Source organism: Nanorana parkeri, unplaced genomic scaffold (genome assembly GCF_000935625.1).
Source record: "Nanorana parkeri isolate BGI_ZX_2015 unplaced genomic scaffold, ASM93562v1 scaffold672, whole genome shotgun sequence".
NCBI lineage: Eukaryota > Metazoa > Chordata > Amphibia > Anura > Dicroglossidae > Nanorana > Nanorana parkeri.
In genome coordinates, this window is record NW_017306940.1 from 290,829 (window position 1) to 310,073 (window position 19,245).

General features: G+C 39.0%; 1 protein-coding gene across 1 annotated transcript; it reads left to right on the forward strand.

Annotated features, from left to right (window-relative positions):
* Positions 1-6,774: 6,774 nt before the first annotated feature.
* Positions 6,775-18,484, forward strand: LOC108792701 (zingipain-2-like). Its single transcript, XM_018563532.1, has 8 exons — positions 6,775-6,814; positions 9,692-9,795; positions 11,318-11,460; positions 12,575-12,763; positions 14,289-14,471; positions 15,320-15,479; positions 16,952-17,069; positions 18,192-18,484. Exons 2-8 carry the CDS (start codon positions 9,693-9,695, stop codon positions 18,289-18,291), a joined length of 996 nt encoding a protein of 331 aa, XP_018419034.1. The 5' UTR covers positions 6,775-6,814; position 9,692; the 3' UTR covers positions 18,292-18,484.
* The last annotated feature ends 761 nt before the right edge of the window (positions 18,485-19,245 follow it).

Here is a 19,245-nt window from a genome sequence, read left to right on the forward strand (position 1 = left end):
TGAATTTTATATAATTGTTTTGAGACAGACAAAGTGATGTAATTTTTTTTTGCACAATTTTCGTGAAATGAAGAAACATGCTGGTACTGAGGTGTTTATGACCTTTGGTAATGGTGCAATAGACGTAGTACATCATTTTACATCATTTTTGTACAGTTCATACACACTGGGAAGTAGAGTTAAAATATGTCTTTTTATTGCCACAATAAAATATGCCAATATATGACTGAATATATGAATGTCTGATAATCTCAACTGCTCTGATATAGAAGTTTATGGTTTTGTTATCAGCCCCATGAGAAGGAAATAGTCAGTGATGTAAAAAAAACTGCCTGAACAGCTGATTGTGTTTTATGATGTGAAACGTTTCTGAATGGTAATCTCAGGTCATTACTGCATACTGCAAGTTTATCTCCTCAAGGATCCTGATTCTTCATGTTGGAATGGTATGATTTTTCGAAGACCATCCTTGCATTGGCAGTTTTTTTATTACATCTCAACAATGATTAGAACTTGTTTTCTGATTGTTTATTTATTTCCTGTTTATCTTAATTTATATAGCGCCAACAAATTCAGCATAATATATAAAGTAGGCTATGCGCATTATCACCTGTCCATGAAGGACCTTATAATATGTACTTCCTACCACATTAATACAGACAAGTACATAAAATTCACAAGGACCAATCTGTATGGAAGGCTGTTAACATTACTGTAACTGTATGTATAGCCCAAAACTCTCTTTTTTTAAGTTTTGGTTAGAGTAAGGAGGGGATAAAACCCTTGCCAGCTTTTTGCTATCTGCCTCCCATTGAGGAGGTTTCCCTTCACTTCTTGTCCCAAAGATGCAACAGGAAGTGAGAGGAAGTATCTACAACATGAAGGGAATGCCCCTCTTTTTTGTTGTTTTAGCAGCATTACCAATGTTAGCAGCACTCAAGAGTTGGTCAGATTTCTTCAGAGCAGCAGAGGCCTGTAAAGCCTAGGCAGGCCTCAGAAACAATTGCCTCTGAGTGGTGGTAGTCTTAGGTTTAATTAGCAGTACTGGTAAAACACCTAATTAGCAAGGGTACAAAGTGGGAAGACATTGATTGATAAACAGTAGGTATGTTTGCATTTGCATGTGAGGCTTCTGGGATTTACACACGTGGCTCATAATTGGCCATATAAATGACACAGCACCTGTACTTCAACCACTTGAAGACCTGAGTGTTAAACCCCCTTCCTGTCCAGTCCATTTTTCAGTATTCAGCATTGAGGTAATTTGACTGCCATTTATTCAGTCATGCAACACTGTACCAAAACACATTTTATATAGTTTTTGGCACAGATAGAGCTTTCTTTTGGTGGTATTTCACCACCATTTTTTTATTTTCTACAATATAAAGAAAAAAAACACAAAACATTTTTTGAAAAAAAGAAACATTTTTAGGCCAAAATGTATTTTGCTACATTTCTACATTTCTTTGGTCATGTTGGGTAAATAGATACAAAACACGTCAAGCCTTAAAATTGCGTGCACCTGTGAAATCGTAAAAAATTACCATACCCAAAACATAGGTGATGTTTTAAAAGCTTTTACCGCTCATCATTTTAGTGTTAACAATGACTGATAGCTCTAGAATTATTACTTGCATTCCAACATTGGAGGATATATATTATCTGCGGTGCAATTGTCGTTTTCACAGGTAGGCGCACCCGACATGTGTTTGCATTTGTGTATGCATGTACATAGGGTGGGAGACATTAAACAAATTTGGGGGGGGGTTACATTTTTTTATATGTGACTTTAATTTTGTAAACTTTTTTTTTTTACACATAACTTTATTACTATCACATGGGCAAGCAAACCCCCTGAGTGATAGCACTGATACAGTGACAGGTCCTCTTTATGGAGACGTCATGGGGTCAATGGGACATTAGACCCATAATGTCACCTATAGACCCCAAAAAAGCTGACGAAGCAGAAATCGTGCTCCACCAGCTTCTTCTCCGACTACAGCAGCCAGGGAAATGACAGGCTGAAACTGAAAGTGATGTAATACACATCACCCACTTTCAGTGATCGGAGGGGAGATCAGCCACTGAAAGTCTGCTAATGTCCCTCCGATCAAAGTAAACAGGCCTGCCGTGCTGAACCTGGGCCCACACAGGGGACAAAAGAGCCCTGGATAGGCAGAGCGCACCCTACCTGGCATCATACAAGGGATGTACACATACAGGTGAAACTCGAATAATTAGAATATTGTGCAAAAGTAATTGCAGTAAGTGCTGCAAAAGGGGCCCAAACCAGGTACTGAGTACATATGCATGCTTGTACTTTTCAGAGGTCCGATATTGTTCTATGTACAATCCTTGTTATATTGATTGCATGTAATAATCTACTTTTTTGAGGTTGTGGATTTGGGGTTCTTGGGGTTTTCATGAGCTGTAAGCCATAATCATCACAATTATGACAAATCACGGCTTGAATTATCTTGCTTTGCATGTAATGAGTCTATCTCATATATTAGTTTCACCTTTTAAGTTGTATTAGTGAAATAAATGAACTTTGCACAATATTCTAATTATTCGAGTTTCACCTGTACTTGTATTTAAAAGCCATCGCTGTCTGTTTACAGTTTCAACATTTCCTGCTCACACTAGCGTGTGGGGTAAGTGCTGAGAGCACGTATGAGCGGGAAAAGAATTAAAAAAATGTCCACCCATCCCGAAGTTAAAGCCATCCGATGTGTAATTACAACAGCTGGACAGCAAGCAGTTAAAAGGTAGCTTCCCATGTCATCTCCTGAAAAGCTGATTTTTCCTTACTTCATAGCCAAACCCTGCAACTACCATTTCATATGTCCAAAGTAAAGCCAGTACGGATTATCTTATTTGTTCAGAGCAATGGAAATCTGCAAAGCTTTGTAATGAAGTTAGGGAAGTCAGGCCCCAGTAAAAAAAAATAAAGATAATAGCATTGACAATGGTTAGAACTTATTTTCCCATCATTTTCTATCCCTTCCCAAAACACTTAGGGGTCTATTCACAAAGCTGCCGAGGGCAGCCGAGTGAATGACCGATCAGAAGTGAAGTGAGCCGAACACTGTTCGGCTATTCACTTCAGGCTGGTACGGCTGATTTCAGCCGTACATCGGCTGAAATCAGCCGTACATCGGCTTGCTTCGTGTGGCTTCGGATCAGCCGAACATGCTTAGCATGTTCGGCTGACCTGAAGTGCAGAAGGAGTTCGACTCAGCCGATCCAACATCTGGATCGGCTGAGCCGAACCTCCGGCAGGCTTCACACTGCTGTTCGGGCTATTCTGAAAGATCCCGAACAGCAGTGAGAGAATAGCCGAATGCCGCCGAGCGGCATTTGGCTCGGCTGTTCTGCTCGGTCCCTCAGAGGCACCGAGCAGAACAGAAAAAGAGTGAAAAAAGTAGAAAAAAGTTAATAGAAAACGATTGTGCAGAGCTAGCAGTGACAGCTAGCTCCGCCCAATAGTTTCCTATTGTCCGGCGGCTCTGCTGCTGTAAAAAAAAAAAAATAAAAAAAATCCCCCGGGCGCTCTGGGAGCCCCCCGCTCCCGGCCGCCAAGAAGAGAAACCCCGCTGTGTTTTTTTTTTTCTTTATTCTGACACGAGCATGTCAGAAAAAAAAAAAAAAAAAAAAGACGAATTCCCATTCAAAAGCATTGGGAGTTTACTATTGGCTATTTCAATTTGCAATAGCCAATAGTAAACTAGCATTGTACCCGCCCTCTGCTCATGGACCTGATGGGGAACTGAAAAAGAGGGCGGGTACAATGCTAGTTTACTATTGGCTATTGAAATTGAAATAGCCAATAGTAATGTCCCAATGCTTTTGAATGGGAATTTTTTTTTTTTTTTTTTTTCTCTATTCTGACATGCTCGTGTCAGAATAAAGAAAAAAGACACAGCGGGGTTTTTCTCCTTGGCGGCCGGGAGCAGGAGACTCCCGGGGCGCCAGGGAGAGTTAGATGTTTGGAGATCAGTGTCCCTGGTTAGCAACCAGGGACGCTGATCTCTCTGAAAGTGGCCGGAGCCAGATCAAGGCTGGCTCCGCCCAGCTGTCAGAAGCAGGCTGTCGGCCGGCCAATGGCCGGCCGCTCGGCCAGCTTCGGCTTTCAGCACGGCTCAGCGCTCGACTGAGCTGCTCGGCCGTGATCGGGAGCTGTACGGGCTATTGTGAATAGCCCGTACAGCACCCCCTCGGTTCTCCTGAACCGAAGGGGTCCTGGGGCCGAAGCCAGCCGAAGGATCGGCCGAAGCTACGGCCAGATCCTTCGGCAGCTTTGTGAATAGACCCCTTAATATGATATTCCAGTCACCTAATCCGTGATGCTTAGAGGCATATTTTTAGAGAAACGCATCTGACATTCAGCAAAATATTTTCTGCAGGTGAATCTTCCATGTGCATGTATTTTAAATGACAGTGATTGATTCTCTGTCAGAGAATGTTTGTGAAAGTAACTTTCATTGCTGACCCCTTAGCGATTGGTTGATACCAGAGTTGGAGCGGAGGGAGAGAAAGGTGATCAGTCACTGCCGCAGGACCGAGGATCGGGTGAGTCATTATTTTTTCCACCCCTATAGAAAAAGAAGCAGTTGTTCTTTAGTTATTTAGTAAGTTTAGTTTACATTCAACATTTTTAACTGACTTAATTCTGCCTCCTGTCCTTAGAACCATCTGACTAAAAATAGGGTAGAAGTAGCTTTTTTTTTACATCTATAAAGTGGCCTTTCCTCACTAAAGTGGACTTGTTCTTTGCTTCAGAAAAATTATAAAGGGGCTTAAGAAAGAATCTGACAAAAATGGATTTCTTAAAGAAAGAAATGAAAACAAAGAACCTTTTCACTACCAAAGTGTGCAAGACCAGAACAAGAATTATTCTCTCGTAACGAATGGATATACCTTTAGAAGAAAGTTTTTTTTGTATTGTGTATATACAGTGGGGGGAATTTATCAAAACTGGAGCAAACAGAATCTGGAGCAGTTGCCCATGGAAACTAATCAGCTTCTCTCTTCAGTTTGCTCAGTTAAGATGTGAAAATGAGAGAGAGAAGCTGATTGATTGCGGTGCAAATCTGCTCCACATTTTGTCTGCTCCAGTTTTAATAAATTCCCCCCAGTATGTTGAGTTACCTTGAAGTTTTTTGAATTGTTGCTGTGGCTCACTATCAGATATAAATAATAGTAGCCCCAGGATCTGTATTTCACAGTAATTATTTTTTCTCTGATTAGCAGTTGGTGAGAGAGCTCTGAGAGTAGGCCACAATCATTTCAGTGCATCAGACCAAACGGAAACTTGATTTAAAGAGAGATGAACAGCAGAGCATCCCCTATAAATGAGATGACAGTTGCTCAATATGGCTATTTGCAGGCTTGGACAGCTATCTCATGTCTATAGGTCTTGCCAGACACCCTTGACAAACAAATCTCAAAGGTGACTGTTATAAAGTAAATAGTGCTGATTGCTACTGTTAAATTACTGATAACATTGTGGCAGGAGTGTTTTTCAAGAGCTTTCTCTTCTTCATCCATAATATAAAAATGCATATCAAGCCATATGTTCAATGACCAATAACAAGCATGGTGGAGGACATACAGCCTCTAAAGCCTCTAGCCCACATTGATGTGACTATATACTTCAATCTGATCTATTTCACATATATTTCTAAAATAACAGTGCATTTCAGTGCATTATTTTTCGTTTTGGATTGAGTGGTGAAAGGTTAGAATCCCTGTGAGGATTTTATTGCTTTTTTCTCTCTGTATTACTCTCTATTTCTCCTATTTGTTAGTAACCATTGTCTCCAAAACGGAAGTATGGAACATTTTAAGTGTTGAGTTACCAAGACAGAATAGAGGGGACATGTTCAAATGGTGATGCTTGTTGCTGTGACAACTGTGAAGCAAAGGATTTATGTGCCCTTCCTGTTGTGTCCAGGGCCGGTGCTAGGATTGTAGTCAAGGTGGGCAAGGTGCAATTTTGCGCCCCCCCCCCCGATCCCGACCCCCACCCCCTGTAAAAACAGGGCATTTTGACAAGTATTGTACTTGTCAAAATGCCCCGATGTTTGCGCTATGGTTTTGTTTTTTTTCACTTACCTTCGGTGCGGAGAGCAGCGGCAAGTCAGCGCTAGTCCTGTGGGAGGAGCTCCAGGTGGGGTCCTAATTTAGCTGGCCGGCGACTATTGTTTGCAATGATGCATGACCAAAAAGCCTGAAGCAGCTGTATGCAGCTTGTAATAAATCTCTCTATAATATTAGGCTATAATTGCACTATATACCAGCGGTTCTGGATGTGCATCTGGCTGTTGGGGTGTAAAGAAATTAATTGTCTGGCTCTGCCTACTGTCCTAAAATGAGGAATAATTCTCTTATTTGTGGACATGTGATGGAATAAGAAGGTTTAACTGTGCTATACCCTGATTGTGTTGCAGGGCTTTTTGATTTCTTTAGTTCCTTCTCACCATGATTATACTGTCTCTATAAAAGTGTTTCAATAGCCAATGTAATTTGATTGTTAAAATCAATTTCTTTTACATCATGTTTTAGAGATGAATAACAAAAAGAGACATTTTCTTATGCTGTGGCTGTTTTTTTCTTATCTTAGCTACAGATATCTGATAAAATATTGTTAGCTATCCAACTGTTGGCAGTTATCAGATTCTTGTGAGGACCGTTGCAGGATAATTGAGTGATGATAATGATATCATTGCTATGGAAAATGTATTACCCATATATATATATTGTGTTGTCCACGGCTCATGTCAGAGCTCACTTCTTAACAAGAATCATTCAGGTAAGCTCTGCATTCAAATGAACTTTAATCTAAAAATAGCAAATAGATGTATAACATTTAACCTATACAGAAGGGCCAAAAATAATAATTTTAATACTAATATAAAGAAATTATCTTTAAGTAACTGTCTGGCTAGTTTAGCGGTGGGAAAGCATTTCTGTCTGTGTTCCTGCTGGGGAGGTCCTTGGCCATTATTTTCACTGGGAGAGAAAGAGACGGGAAATCCAAAATTATACATCTGTCACTGAACCGGGAAGTTAGGGTAGATGTTTCAAAGCAGACAACTTTCAAGTGACAAATGTCTAAGATGGGATTTCCTTTTCCTTTGGAGAGATATCAACTTAATTTCTGCTGTGAAGAGAAACAAGGGTAAATATCTGAGTTCATTGAAAGTAAAGGATTCTGATTACTGAAAATTTCTGTCTGAGCATAAATAATTTTGAAAAACACAAAATCATCTCCTTTAGTCTTGTTTAATCCATGTAAGGGATTGTTTGGGGCAATCTTAGTGATTTATTGCAGTTGTCTGTTTGTTTTTTTTGCATTTAGTAGTGTGGAATGTTTAGAACCTCGGTTTTAAATGCTTTGTCCCAGAATAGGTGAATTGTTGTCAGATTTTAAATGTTGCCTGTATCTCCACAAAGGAGATTTTGCTTTTTCTTCCTTTTTGTCTGTTCCCTTGTACCTGGACAGGAAGTGAGGTGAAAGCTCCATCATAGGGGCACACACAGCAGTAAATGCTTGACCGAGGTTCTCAACCTTTCTCAACCTTTCTTTTCCTTTTTTAATGTATTTTATATTTCCTATTGTTTCTTACATCTGCAAAATAAACAGGAAGTAAGTAATAACAGACATGGACAGCAATAAAAACTTGACAGACGTTGACAGAGGTTTTAATCCTTCAACACTCCATCCACAATTGTAAAGGTGTTGCCTGTAGGTGATGTAGGGCGTGTAGGTGTAACTACTTCAGCACTCAGTGTTATTTATCCTATGTATACTAGAGTAATTGTTACATTCTATTGGCCCATTGCTTACCAAAGTACGCTCACAGACTTAAAAGGGAACTAAAGCCAAACCCATGTTTTGTCTTTATTCCTCTTTTTGGGTCACAGAAAGACATTTACTAATGTACGCCTGCAACACAAAGTAGCACACAGGAATACATTAGTAAAGCACAGAGCCTCATCGCAGCTGGGAAAGATCCTGACAATATTGTCAGGATCCACCCACTGCCTGATTGACAGCCTGCTCTGCTTCTCAAGAGCCAGAGCCAGCTGTACCCACCCCTTCCACTGTCTGTCCCTCCAATAAGTGCTGGAGGAACAGAGAGAGTGGAGGGGGAAATCCCTGAGGGGAACGGTGACTGACAGTCACCTCTCTCTGCAGGGAGATGCCTGAGCTGAGCGATCAGTGGTTCATAATCATTTAGCTCATGATTTAAAGAGCGGGAGTGTGACAGCTGCAGTGTCACATGCTGGCTCTAAGTATTAGGAAGAGTAAATTTTACTCTCCCAGAACTTCTCCATTCTCCTAGCTATCATTTCCTTAAATGATAGAAGCAGTTAAAACAAGGTGTAATTATGTTTTCTGTCCCTTTGCCCAGAGCTAACTGATCCCGCCCTCCCCCTTCACAGGTGTATACTTACCAAGATCTGGCTGCCATGCCCTCCGTTATTTATTTACAGCACATGTCACCTTTCTCCTGGCCATGCAGGTGCATAATAACCCCATAGACTTACTTCTATGGTGTTTGTCTACCTTGACTCAGCAGGGAGACAAAGGTAAACATCCTCCATAGACTTCTTAATTCTTAATTCTCATTTATCAAACTTTATTTCCCTCATTATTTCTAAATACATCACCTCAGCCAGTTGCTTGATTTTAATCCGTTCCCGATCTGTTAAAAAAAAACAAAAAACGTTTTAACCTAATATAGTTATGGATCCTAGCCTGGGGCTGACTTGTAAGAAAACTAAAGAAGGTTTATAAAATGCAACAGGTTTTTTTCACTTTAAGCAGTTATTGAGTCTTTGGGGTGTATTTAAAATTATGCAGACCCATTTGTCCTGTCCACAATGTAGTATTTTCCTAATTTTACATTTAGTTTGGAAAGACAATACTGTATACTGTTATGTTTGTTTTTGCCCCAATTCGCACATAACAAATGTAGAGGGAGTTTCACAGGGTAAATGTGTCTGAGATTTTTTATAAATACCCCCCTTGATGTCTTGTCGGTTAAGCAACAAAAGGAGCGAGGGCTGGGTTTAAGATATCAGTTGTCCTTAATCCAGCCCTACATAAGAAAGGGTAAGTCTTACACTTCTGAGAAGCTGCAATGCGGGAATGCAACATATACCTTTCCTTTTAAGTTCTCAAAAGATATCTGAAGCAAAATGTCAAAGTGAAGCAAAATTCAGCCCACAAAACATGCATCCGTATTTTAAATATTGGGAAGAAAAACAGTGGAAAGAAATAATGGCATTTTTTGGTCAGATAAAAAATAGTGTGTAGATCTACCAAAGTGCAAGAAGTAGGTTGACTTACTAAAGATAAATAGGCTGTTCACTTTGCAAATGTTTTTTTTTTTTTAATGTATGATATTATGTTGCCATTTTACATACAAATAGTGCTTTATAGGGTCCCTCATTAAGTTATGTAAACAACAACATGATATTTGCTCTGCCACAATATACAGGAACTGGAGCAGGGATGGAGTTCATCAACCATAAAATATATTCAAATATTAATTCAATCGAATAAGAAAATAATGACATACAGTATATGAAGAGTTTGAATATGTTAAAGTGCCTGCACTCATGTGAAAACACAACTATCATTCTGGTTCTAATTTGCCTGTAAACATTTTACATTTAGGATGCATTTGGATAAGTACCTCCTGGTTTTGTCCGCTGTCATTATTTGTGTGTCTTCTTCACGCTTCCTTAACCAAGAATGGAGTTCCTGGAAAACCAAATACGGTAAGGTATACAAAATATATACAAACGCCAACTCAAAGTGGAATACTCCTAGTTCTGAATCTCAAATTAATGAACTGAATTTACGGTGAACCATTCGGCTCAGCTATTCTGCTTGGTATCTCCGAGGTACTGGGTAGAATAGAAAAGAAGTTAAAAGAATGAGAAAAAAAAACAGTTTCCAAATTATTTCAAAAATGATAACAAATAGGAAATAATGATATGATAACAAATAGGAAAAAAATTAAATATTGAGAAAAATAAATAATAATTAAAGAAAAAATTGGATGGAGCTAACAGTGACAGCTAGCTCCACCCGACTGTTTCCTATTGGCCGGCACTTGCCAGAGTCTTCTAGCAGGTGCTTGCCAATAAATAACAACTGGGTGGAGCCGGCCGTGATGTCACGGCTGCCCAGTTGTTATTGTTTAATGATAGATCAGCGTCCCCAGGTCATTTGGGGACGCTGATCTGTCATTACAACTGGGCGGAGCCAGCCGTGAGATCACAGCTGGCTCCGCCCAGCTGTCATTGACGGGACGATCGGCCGGCCTTTGGCAGGCTGTTCGCCCCACTTCGGCTGTCACTTTGGCTCAGTCAAGCCAAAGCATATGCCTTTGGCTCGGCTCATGTGGGCCGCTCGGCCGCCTTCTACTGCGGTACGGGCTATTGTGAATAGCATGTACAGCAGCCTTTCGGTTCAACTGAACTGAAGGGCAGAGGCAGGCGAAGAGAGCCGAAGGATCAGAGGAAGCTACAGATTGATCTTGTGGCTCTTTGTGAATAACCCCCATAGTGTTTAATGAGTGCTGGCTATTTCCTTCATCTGAACAATAAAAACTTAACTGGGGTTTAAACTCTTCCATGCTCTTTCCAAATAAAGAAAGAGTTTTGGTTTTAGATAAACTTTATAGTAGGTTTTTATATACATTATATGGCATGATAAAAACAAGATGTGCATCACTTCAGGCAGTCAGACTATATACAATCATCACTAGCAAATTCTTGAAGTAAGTCAAAGTAACTCTGTCACTAGTCTAAAAAGTTTAATTAGAGCCTTGACTGTAAAGAAAAGTTTTAATACTTTTCTGTCCATTGCCGTTGATCTTTGCTCTGTTGCAGAGCTACAGTGGTTGTAGAAATTGTAGGATCCATCCAAGAGCATCAGATGTTTGATTCCCCTCTGCGTGCTGTGGTTCCATCTCCTGGCCCCTATGTCCCTACGGGACGCAGTAATGACATAGAAGATGGTGGATGAAACCACAGCATGCATCAGGGACCAGACATCTGAAACTCCCAAAATTGTGTTGGATGCAGAATACTTTATAACCACCTAAGTGACGAACGGTGATGTGGACAGCAGAACAGGTATGTATTTATCTTTAAAACAGTTTAAACAGTTTTTGCTTTAAACAGATGCTCATTCCACTACCATACAGTTCATACAGTTTATATATTCAGTTGTTTTGATTTCACATAGTTGAAATCCTAAACTGATTTGTGCTTTTTAATTACCTTCTTATAGAAAAGAAATATGTCACTTCATATGACGAGGCATTTCGGAGACAGGCCTGGGAGGCAACATGGCACAAGGTACAGAACCACAATCAAAAGTATGAAAAAGGCCTCACAAAATACAGAATGGAGATGAATCATTTTGCAGATATGGTAAGTTTAAACCTGCCACATCTTGGAAAACATGAATTCAATCAATTAGGTAATAGATCCACTGGATGGCAGTTGGGTTTCTAATGTAAAGGAAAAAAGAGCAAGTACAGGCCCAGACTGACAATTTGGCACCCATGGAAATTACAAAGGCCTGGAGTGGCAGAATATTCTTGAATTGGCCACTTATCCTACAGTCAACCCTGTATCATTGTATCTTTACTGGAAAATCACTAATTTACTCAGCAGTGCTGTCAATTCATAAGCATTATCACTGTCAAGTATAAGGCCAACTTGATTGCCTTGCAGCACTAAAAGTGCTGCGTAAATTGTCGGCGCTATATAAATACCTGAAATAAAAAAATTACATACTCAGATGAAGGATAGCATGCTTAATTGCCAGCGCTGCTTTACATTCTCACTTCAACTGTGGTGGTCATAGAAAAAACATATTGTTTAGTCTGTATTTCTTAAGCAATTCTGATCTGGTACCATTTAAATATGAAGATTGGGGGGGGGGGAAGGAAGCAGAGTAATTGCAATTTTTCTTAACAAATTCCTTTACTATCAGGTAACAGATCAAATGTATCCAAATTAATTCTGTCCAGAACTAAAATTAGCAGATATCAGTTGCTGTGTTGGTTCTTATCTGCTATTGTTCTATAGATACTAAAAGGGGATTTTTATACAAAGTGAAAGCTAAAAATATAACACTGCCAGGGGTACTGGGGTGCTTGAGCAGTTGCAACATTTTTAAGATGATTTAATTAATGTGAATAATAGTTTGTTCCAACCCCTGCTACTGTCTCTTTTGCAGAACAGCTTGGTTATGATGTAAATGTGTTAACCATATATGATGTGCCTGACTTTAATACTTCACAGTCCAAAACTCGGAAGAAGAGTTCAGAAAGTAAAAGATGAAGACAATTCATTTGTTTTAGGTCATTGACCTAGAAATTACTGTCGTCGACGCATCAGAATCATAGTCATGGATCTAGCATTCTCTGACGAGGAACTAAATAATGGCAACTCACATATTTCCTATGATAGATTTATTTCAGGTCCATATTTAAACGCCACTTGTAGGAAATCAAATTTCTTTATTATTTTTCTCCAGACAACAGAAGAGCGTAACTCCCGAAACTGTATTTCTAACAGAAAAAAAAGCACCTTGAAGTCAAACATTCCTCTGAAGGCTCATTCAAAAGACTTCCATCTTCCACCAACAGTTGACTGGAGGGAGTCAAAATGTGTTACCAATGTGAAAAATCAAGGTTTATGTGGATCCTGCTGGGCATTTGCTACGGTAATTAAAATAATCTCCTGTTAGGCTTTACAACAACCCATTAAACTGAAGCAGTAGGCACATGTACAGTCAGTGCTCACAACATATGTTGGGCTGATTTCCCGGTGTGGGGATACCCCCTAATTAGAACTCAGTCAGAGTGGAAACTGCAGGTAGCCACTGGCTGCTTCTAGGTGTTACAGTATACAGTATAGCTACTTGGTCCCTCTTCTGACCTGTAATCATTGAACCTGGTAAAGGGAAGTGTTCCATTACTGACTATTTTTTGGGCTCTGAGATACTATAAAACTTAATGCAGACAGCTGCAAATGAATTCAATGCTGCAAGAATACAAAACTATGAAATGCATTAAAGGACACTTTATTGAAAGGATTATTTTTGCTGATGACATAGTATTTTAATTTATTTAGTATTTTATTTAGTGAGTCCATAACATTTTCTCTGAACAGAAGTCATCTTGTTTATCTCATAAAGTGCCGTAACAACTCAACTTTACACTACTTAGTTTGCAGAATATAAATGTACAAAGGTGTGTTACAATAAATAATGTTCTGTATGACAACACCCGCTTTTACTGCAACACAGAAGACTCAATTTACTAAACTATAACACAAGGCTAAGGAACTTTATTTTAGTTTTATGTTTTTGTTTTTTTTATAAGGATCCTTATCCTGGTGTGTTAGCAATGCCAATTGAGTCTGTTGCATGGTGCACATTTAACTCAAAGGAAACTGCCCCTACCATTAAATGGCTACTTAGCTGTGTTTGCATTCAAAGACAAAAGGTCCTCCCATGTTTACAGGTGTTAGAATTCAACTTCTCCTTGGCCATTTTGCCAGCTCCAGTTTAAGGCTGGTTACAGGTTGGTATAGGTTTCATATACAGTTCTATGTATAAGGGTAACCCCCAAGCCTGCTGACCAGGCACTCTCGGGGTAAACTAGAAAACATTCAAGTTATAAAATCTACTTTCAGTTTACTGTTATTGTATTTGGGGAGGAGGAGGCTGTTCAGATCAGGGAGGGGAGACAAATAGAATTAGTGAACTTTGTTTGAAAGTGTACATATCCTGTAAGCCTGTGTCTGCAACATTTGCTCCTTTCTATTCTGACAAATGTATCTGTCATGGAAAATATATAGGGTCTGCCAATGCTGACCTTGTTCTAAAAATGCTGATTGCCTGGAGTTTTTGTTCACTCTTGCTTCAGTATTTTGAGTCCCAAACCCAGAACAGTATGCAGAAGAGAACTTCTAATTTGTTTAGATTTTCCTGATCTGTATACTTGTTCTGGGTCAAATACTCAACAAAAGTATTAGAGCCAAAGAGTCAGCATGACAGCAAGGCAATTCAGAAATTAACTTTAGCAATGGAAACCATAGACTCCAGGTCATGACAGTATGGCAATAATGACTACGAAACCAATCTATTGTGTAATTAGTTTTTCTGCCTTTGCAGACTATTCATTATTGTAAGGTAACAGTTTCATAAGTAACCCTTATTTTCATATCCTATTTTGTGGTTGAAGGTGGGTGTGATTGAGACCCAAAACTGCATTAAATCCAAACAGCTTGTTGAACTGAGTGAGCAGCAGTTTGTTGACTGTGACAGTACAAATGACGGTTGCTGTGGGGGAATTCCAGCCAAGGCATTGGACTATGTTACACATTACGGTGTCATGAAGGCTAAAGACTATGAATATAGTGAAAAGGTAGGAGCCTTAAATATGACTGTTTTTCCTCCAAAGTTTTGCTTTAAATGACTAAACACTTTATAAGCTAGATCTAAAACCTTACCCCTATATATAGTGGGTGATAAGGCATAGCTTTTCTCAGGAAATTAAAGATGGAACTATGAAATTACAGTCTTTAAGAAGAGAAAATAATTCATATAATCACTCAATTTACACGGCAGACCTATAAGTCAGTTCCCCACCCACTGTATGTATAGAGCACTCACACATTCCTTTGCTGAATACCCACCCATCAAAAATACTGTTTTGGACTGATAGGCCTCATGAGGACAAGGTTGGTAGTTCTGGTCAGCATTTGAAGCAGCTCAGGGATGTGTCAAATATGGTATTACTCATAAGACCTTTGAAGGGAGTTATTTCCTTATGTCTTATTAATAAGTCTCCTTATTATTACTGCATTTTTCTGTGAAATAAAACCATGAAGACAGCAGTAGGAATCCGGCTATGCTATTCGAAAATTTGGTTGCCCTTCAACCAACTTGTGTTGGTGTGTATAAAAAGTTAAAAACTCAGATCAGTTCAGATCCCGAATTGTTTTTCCAATAAATGTATGCAGTGAGATCACAAAACATTGTTATACACCATTCTCACCGTAGTGCATGATCACTACACCTTCACAATGACACCATTCCTAGAACTAAACCAATTACTGTGTTGCTTTAATGTAGGATAAACTCCAGACACATGTTAACAAAAATATTATATCAATAACCTTTATGCAAATTTGGTTGTCAGTGAAACCCCTAAAAAAAAAAATATAGATGTCATGATTTTCTTTTCCCATATTTTCCATGTCATCTTTTTAGCAATCTGCCTGCATGTTCAAAAATGATGATGCTTTAAAATTTAATGTGAGCAAATTCTATGTTCTGCTTGGAGAAGAAAACATGGCATCATCGTTAGCGCTTGATGGACCTATTACAGTTGGAATTGATGCAAGTGAAGATTTTCAGCTATACAAAGATGGTATGTTGCAACTGACAAAAGTAAAGTATACATTACATTATGTTAACCTCTCCACAGAGCACAGGCAAAGACATACGTTGATTGTGACCCAGTCTGGCCAGTTATGATTGTAAATTGTACATTTATGGATATCTGCAACTTCCGCAGAGATCCTCTGGCTGAATAAGTGAGCCAGCTTGGAGTTTTCAGACTGATCACCATGGTTTTACCTGAGCTAAGCCAGACACCAGTCCAGAGGTGTCCTCTTCTCTCCTTTCATACTTTGGCATTGGCACAAACATGAAAGCATTGGTTGATTGAAGCATGCACACTTGATGCATGCAAGATGTTTTTGAAAAAAGCATAATTACTATTGCTTGGTGAGTCCACTCCATTAATTTTGTATAGATGTCTTTTGCTGACCTTGTCCGTGCTAACCTAAACTGCTCATATGCCCTTATGCCCGCAGTGACCTCAGCCTCTTTGTTACTTTTGTCTTCAACCTTGCCACAGTTGTCTGGTCTCCTGGTGTTGACCTTTAGTCTGTCTTCAGGTATGCTTTTTCCTATGTTCAGCACTCTGCCTTGACCCGTTCAAACTGTCAGTGGCATGAGTGAACCTATATGCCATGGCTTTTACTCTGATAGTGCCTTCTACACAAGTTCCAACCACACCAACAGTGGCTCTGTTGAAGACTGGGTACTCATAAGGTAATTTACTCTGTAGATCCCTTTTACCATGTTGCTGGTGGTCTGGGTACATTATTTACCATGATGCTTTGTCTGCATAGATACTAAAACCAGATGAGAGAATATTTACACAATTTCACCATTGCTGCCAATATTTTCCACTTGCTTTCCAAAAACACAAACAAAATACTTGATGGTTTTATCACCACAGTTCCTCCTCTTCCTTTCAGGCATCATTTAGTAGCAAATAAATATTTAAGCCATAAATGGCTGAGATCTAATTGTGAGCGGAGTTGGGAGCAGCACATTATATATCATACGGGAGCAAAGGTGATGTCTGGGGGGAACCACAACTGTTATACCAGGTTTGGAAGAGCTCTTTGGTAGACCACAATGACTGTGACGTGTTGACCTTGGAATTCCATGATGGTCATCTTGAAGACCTTTTGATAACAGACCCCATAGGTACACACAACCCACAAACCTGCAATACAGGGAGTGAAATTCCACAAATCAATGTGTTTTTTACAGTTAATCCTGCAGACAGCTGTGTTGTGGTGGTGTTACTTGCCTTTGGTATATTCATGAATAAAATTCTATACATGATTTAGTATAGAATAGTACTGCAGAGCCTTGAAGGGACTTGCATTGAGCATTTGGTATACATACCATTGCACAAAACACGTTTGTTAAAAAAAAAAGCAAGAACCAAATGCCTGCCTTTGCTTTGTTTGTTAAAAATGCTTCAGTTGAAAATAAACTGAAACCACTGATTTTTTTTCCCACTCTCTACATTTATATCAGGTATTTTCACTGGAGAATGTACTGAACAGCCAACTCATGCAGTCATTATTGTAGGATATGGTACAGAATATGATAAAGAGGAGGGTGCGGAAATAGACTACTGGATTATAAAAAACAGGTATGTTTCTTAGCTAAATGTTCACAATAACCAGACATTTTTAAAAAAACTGACATTTTCTAAAGCTCTAGGCATAGAAATCTGACTGATTTCATCTTTCAGGAGAAATAAAAATACTAGTAAAAACAAAAAGTTTCTGGTTTCCCTATAGCCAATAAGTATGTGTGTTGCTGGTAGAATATTTTCTATATGTTATGAATATGATTATGTTTCCTCTCACTTAAAGTATATCGAAACCTAAGATCAAAAATGTAATATATTACAGCTTGCTAGTCCTTAGATGTGGTGGCTGCATTCGTTTTCTTTTTTCAGGCTTTTTTTCCCCATACCTGGTGATTCTGCAAATAACACATTTCCTGCCCTACTGTGACAACACTCACTCACCTTACTATGGTTATGAAGGGCCATGTAGATGTATATAACTCTACCACCGATGACTGTAATGTCTTCTGAATAACACATAAACCTTTACATGGTCAGTTTTAGAAAACATACATAGGGCTCACAAATCAGGCTCATAAGTGAACAATCTAGGACAACATAGCTGAACTTGAAAGTGAGCTGAATTGGAGAATTTTTCCAAATCAGCTATGTTGTCCTAGATTGATCACTTCTCCTGCCTTCTCAAAACTCTTCACACTTTTGTGAATAACCCTGTTAGTTGCAAGAACCAACTAGTTCAATCTGTGCTTCAGTTTCTTTTCACAACTATGCAAGCACACAAATAATTTTGTATCAATGGCCTGCCAAAATATTATATAAGAGATGCCCCCAAATTAAATGTAACGTTAGATCATTATAAGGGTGCCCCTACCATCATCTAGCTTGTTCTCATGTATGTAGGTTATATAAGAATGACTTGTTTCATATGGTACATGTTTAACATCTAGTACTTGCTGCCAGGAGTTTGCAACTTTAGGTGGCATTGAATGAACAGATGTCTTATTGAAAAAAAAAGCAGGTTGTAAGACATTACCCCACCCTCAGGCAAGTCTAATGAGATTAAAATCTGTTTCAATCTTATTCCCAATGGTGAATTTAGAGATAACTGGTAATAACTATAGACAACTGTGTGGTAAGTTGAAAGAAACACTTTTTTCTCTTTTTTGTTTCCTTTTCTAGCTGGGGAGAAAGCTGGGGAGAGAAAGGTTATGCAAAGATGCAGCGTAATGTCAACTTGTGTGGTATCACCTCAATGGCAGCCTCTGTGGACTTCGTCTAGTGGTTGCTTAGCATCATCCACTGAAGAAATAACAGAAAACTGTAACCCAGAGTATTATATTGTACCATGAAGATCATTGTATCAAGTACTGACTATAAGTTATATGTTATTTCTGTACTGCCTACCAATATGATATGTTCAGTATTGTTTACTGTAATATTCAATTGCTTGCAATTTTGTATATCAAAATAAAACAAAGATGCAGATTCAAGTGTTTCAAGGTTGCTCAATCGTTTGGATCTTTGTAACAATCTCTGCTCAGCACTGTACTTTTCAACCCAGCATGCAGAAGACACGTTTGTAAATAAAATAGATTTTTTTCCCATACTGTATATTTGTAACTTGATGGGATTTTTTTAAGATCATATTCAGATTACACATGCCAATGGATCAGAACCGTATTTGCCGGCGATATACTCGTCTTATACGACGAGTATAGCCCAAAACCTATATTTTAACACAAAAAGTAGGGGGTCGTCTTATACTCCGAGTCGTCATATACGCCGGCAAATACGGTATATAGAATTGTACAACACATTGCAGTTCAGGTACTCTAACCTTCCAACTCATGTGATCAATATTGTTGTGTAATTACTGGTGCAGAGTGTGTGTGTGTGTGTGTGTGTGTGTGTACGCGCTCCCATAATGCAGACACCCTCAGAGATTTTGCACAGTTCATCTCATATTTAGAATTCATGATCAGTAGTGTATGGGAACCTTTGATGTTAAATGAATTGTAAGAAAAGGTTCCACTGCTAAGTGTCAATGTGGCATTTTTTATGGCACCCTAACTGTCATTAAATTGTGAGTAAAGTGGGGTATCTAGGGGGAAAAAAGCCCCCCAGTGTTATTTACCATACTGTGGGACTTACCCTGAAAAAAATCCCATCCCCAAAAAAAAAAATTGTTCAGTGGGTGGCCCTGTTGGCACCCTTATGTCCAGGATCCTTCACT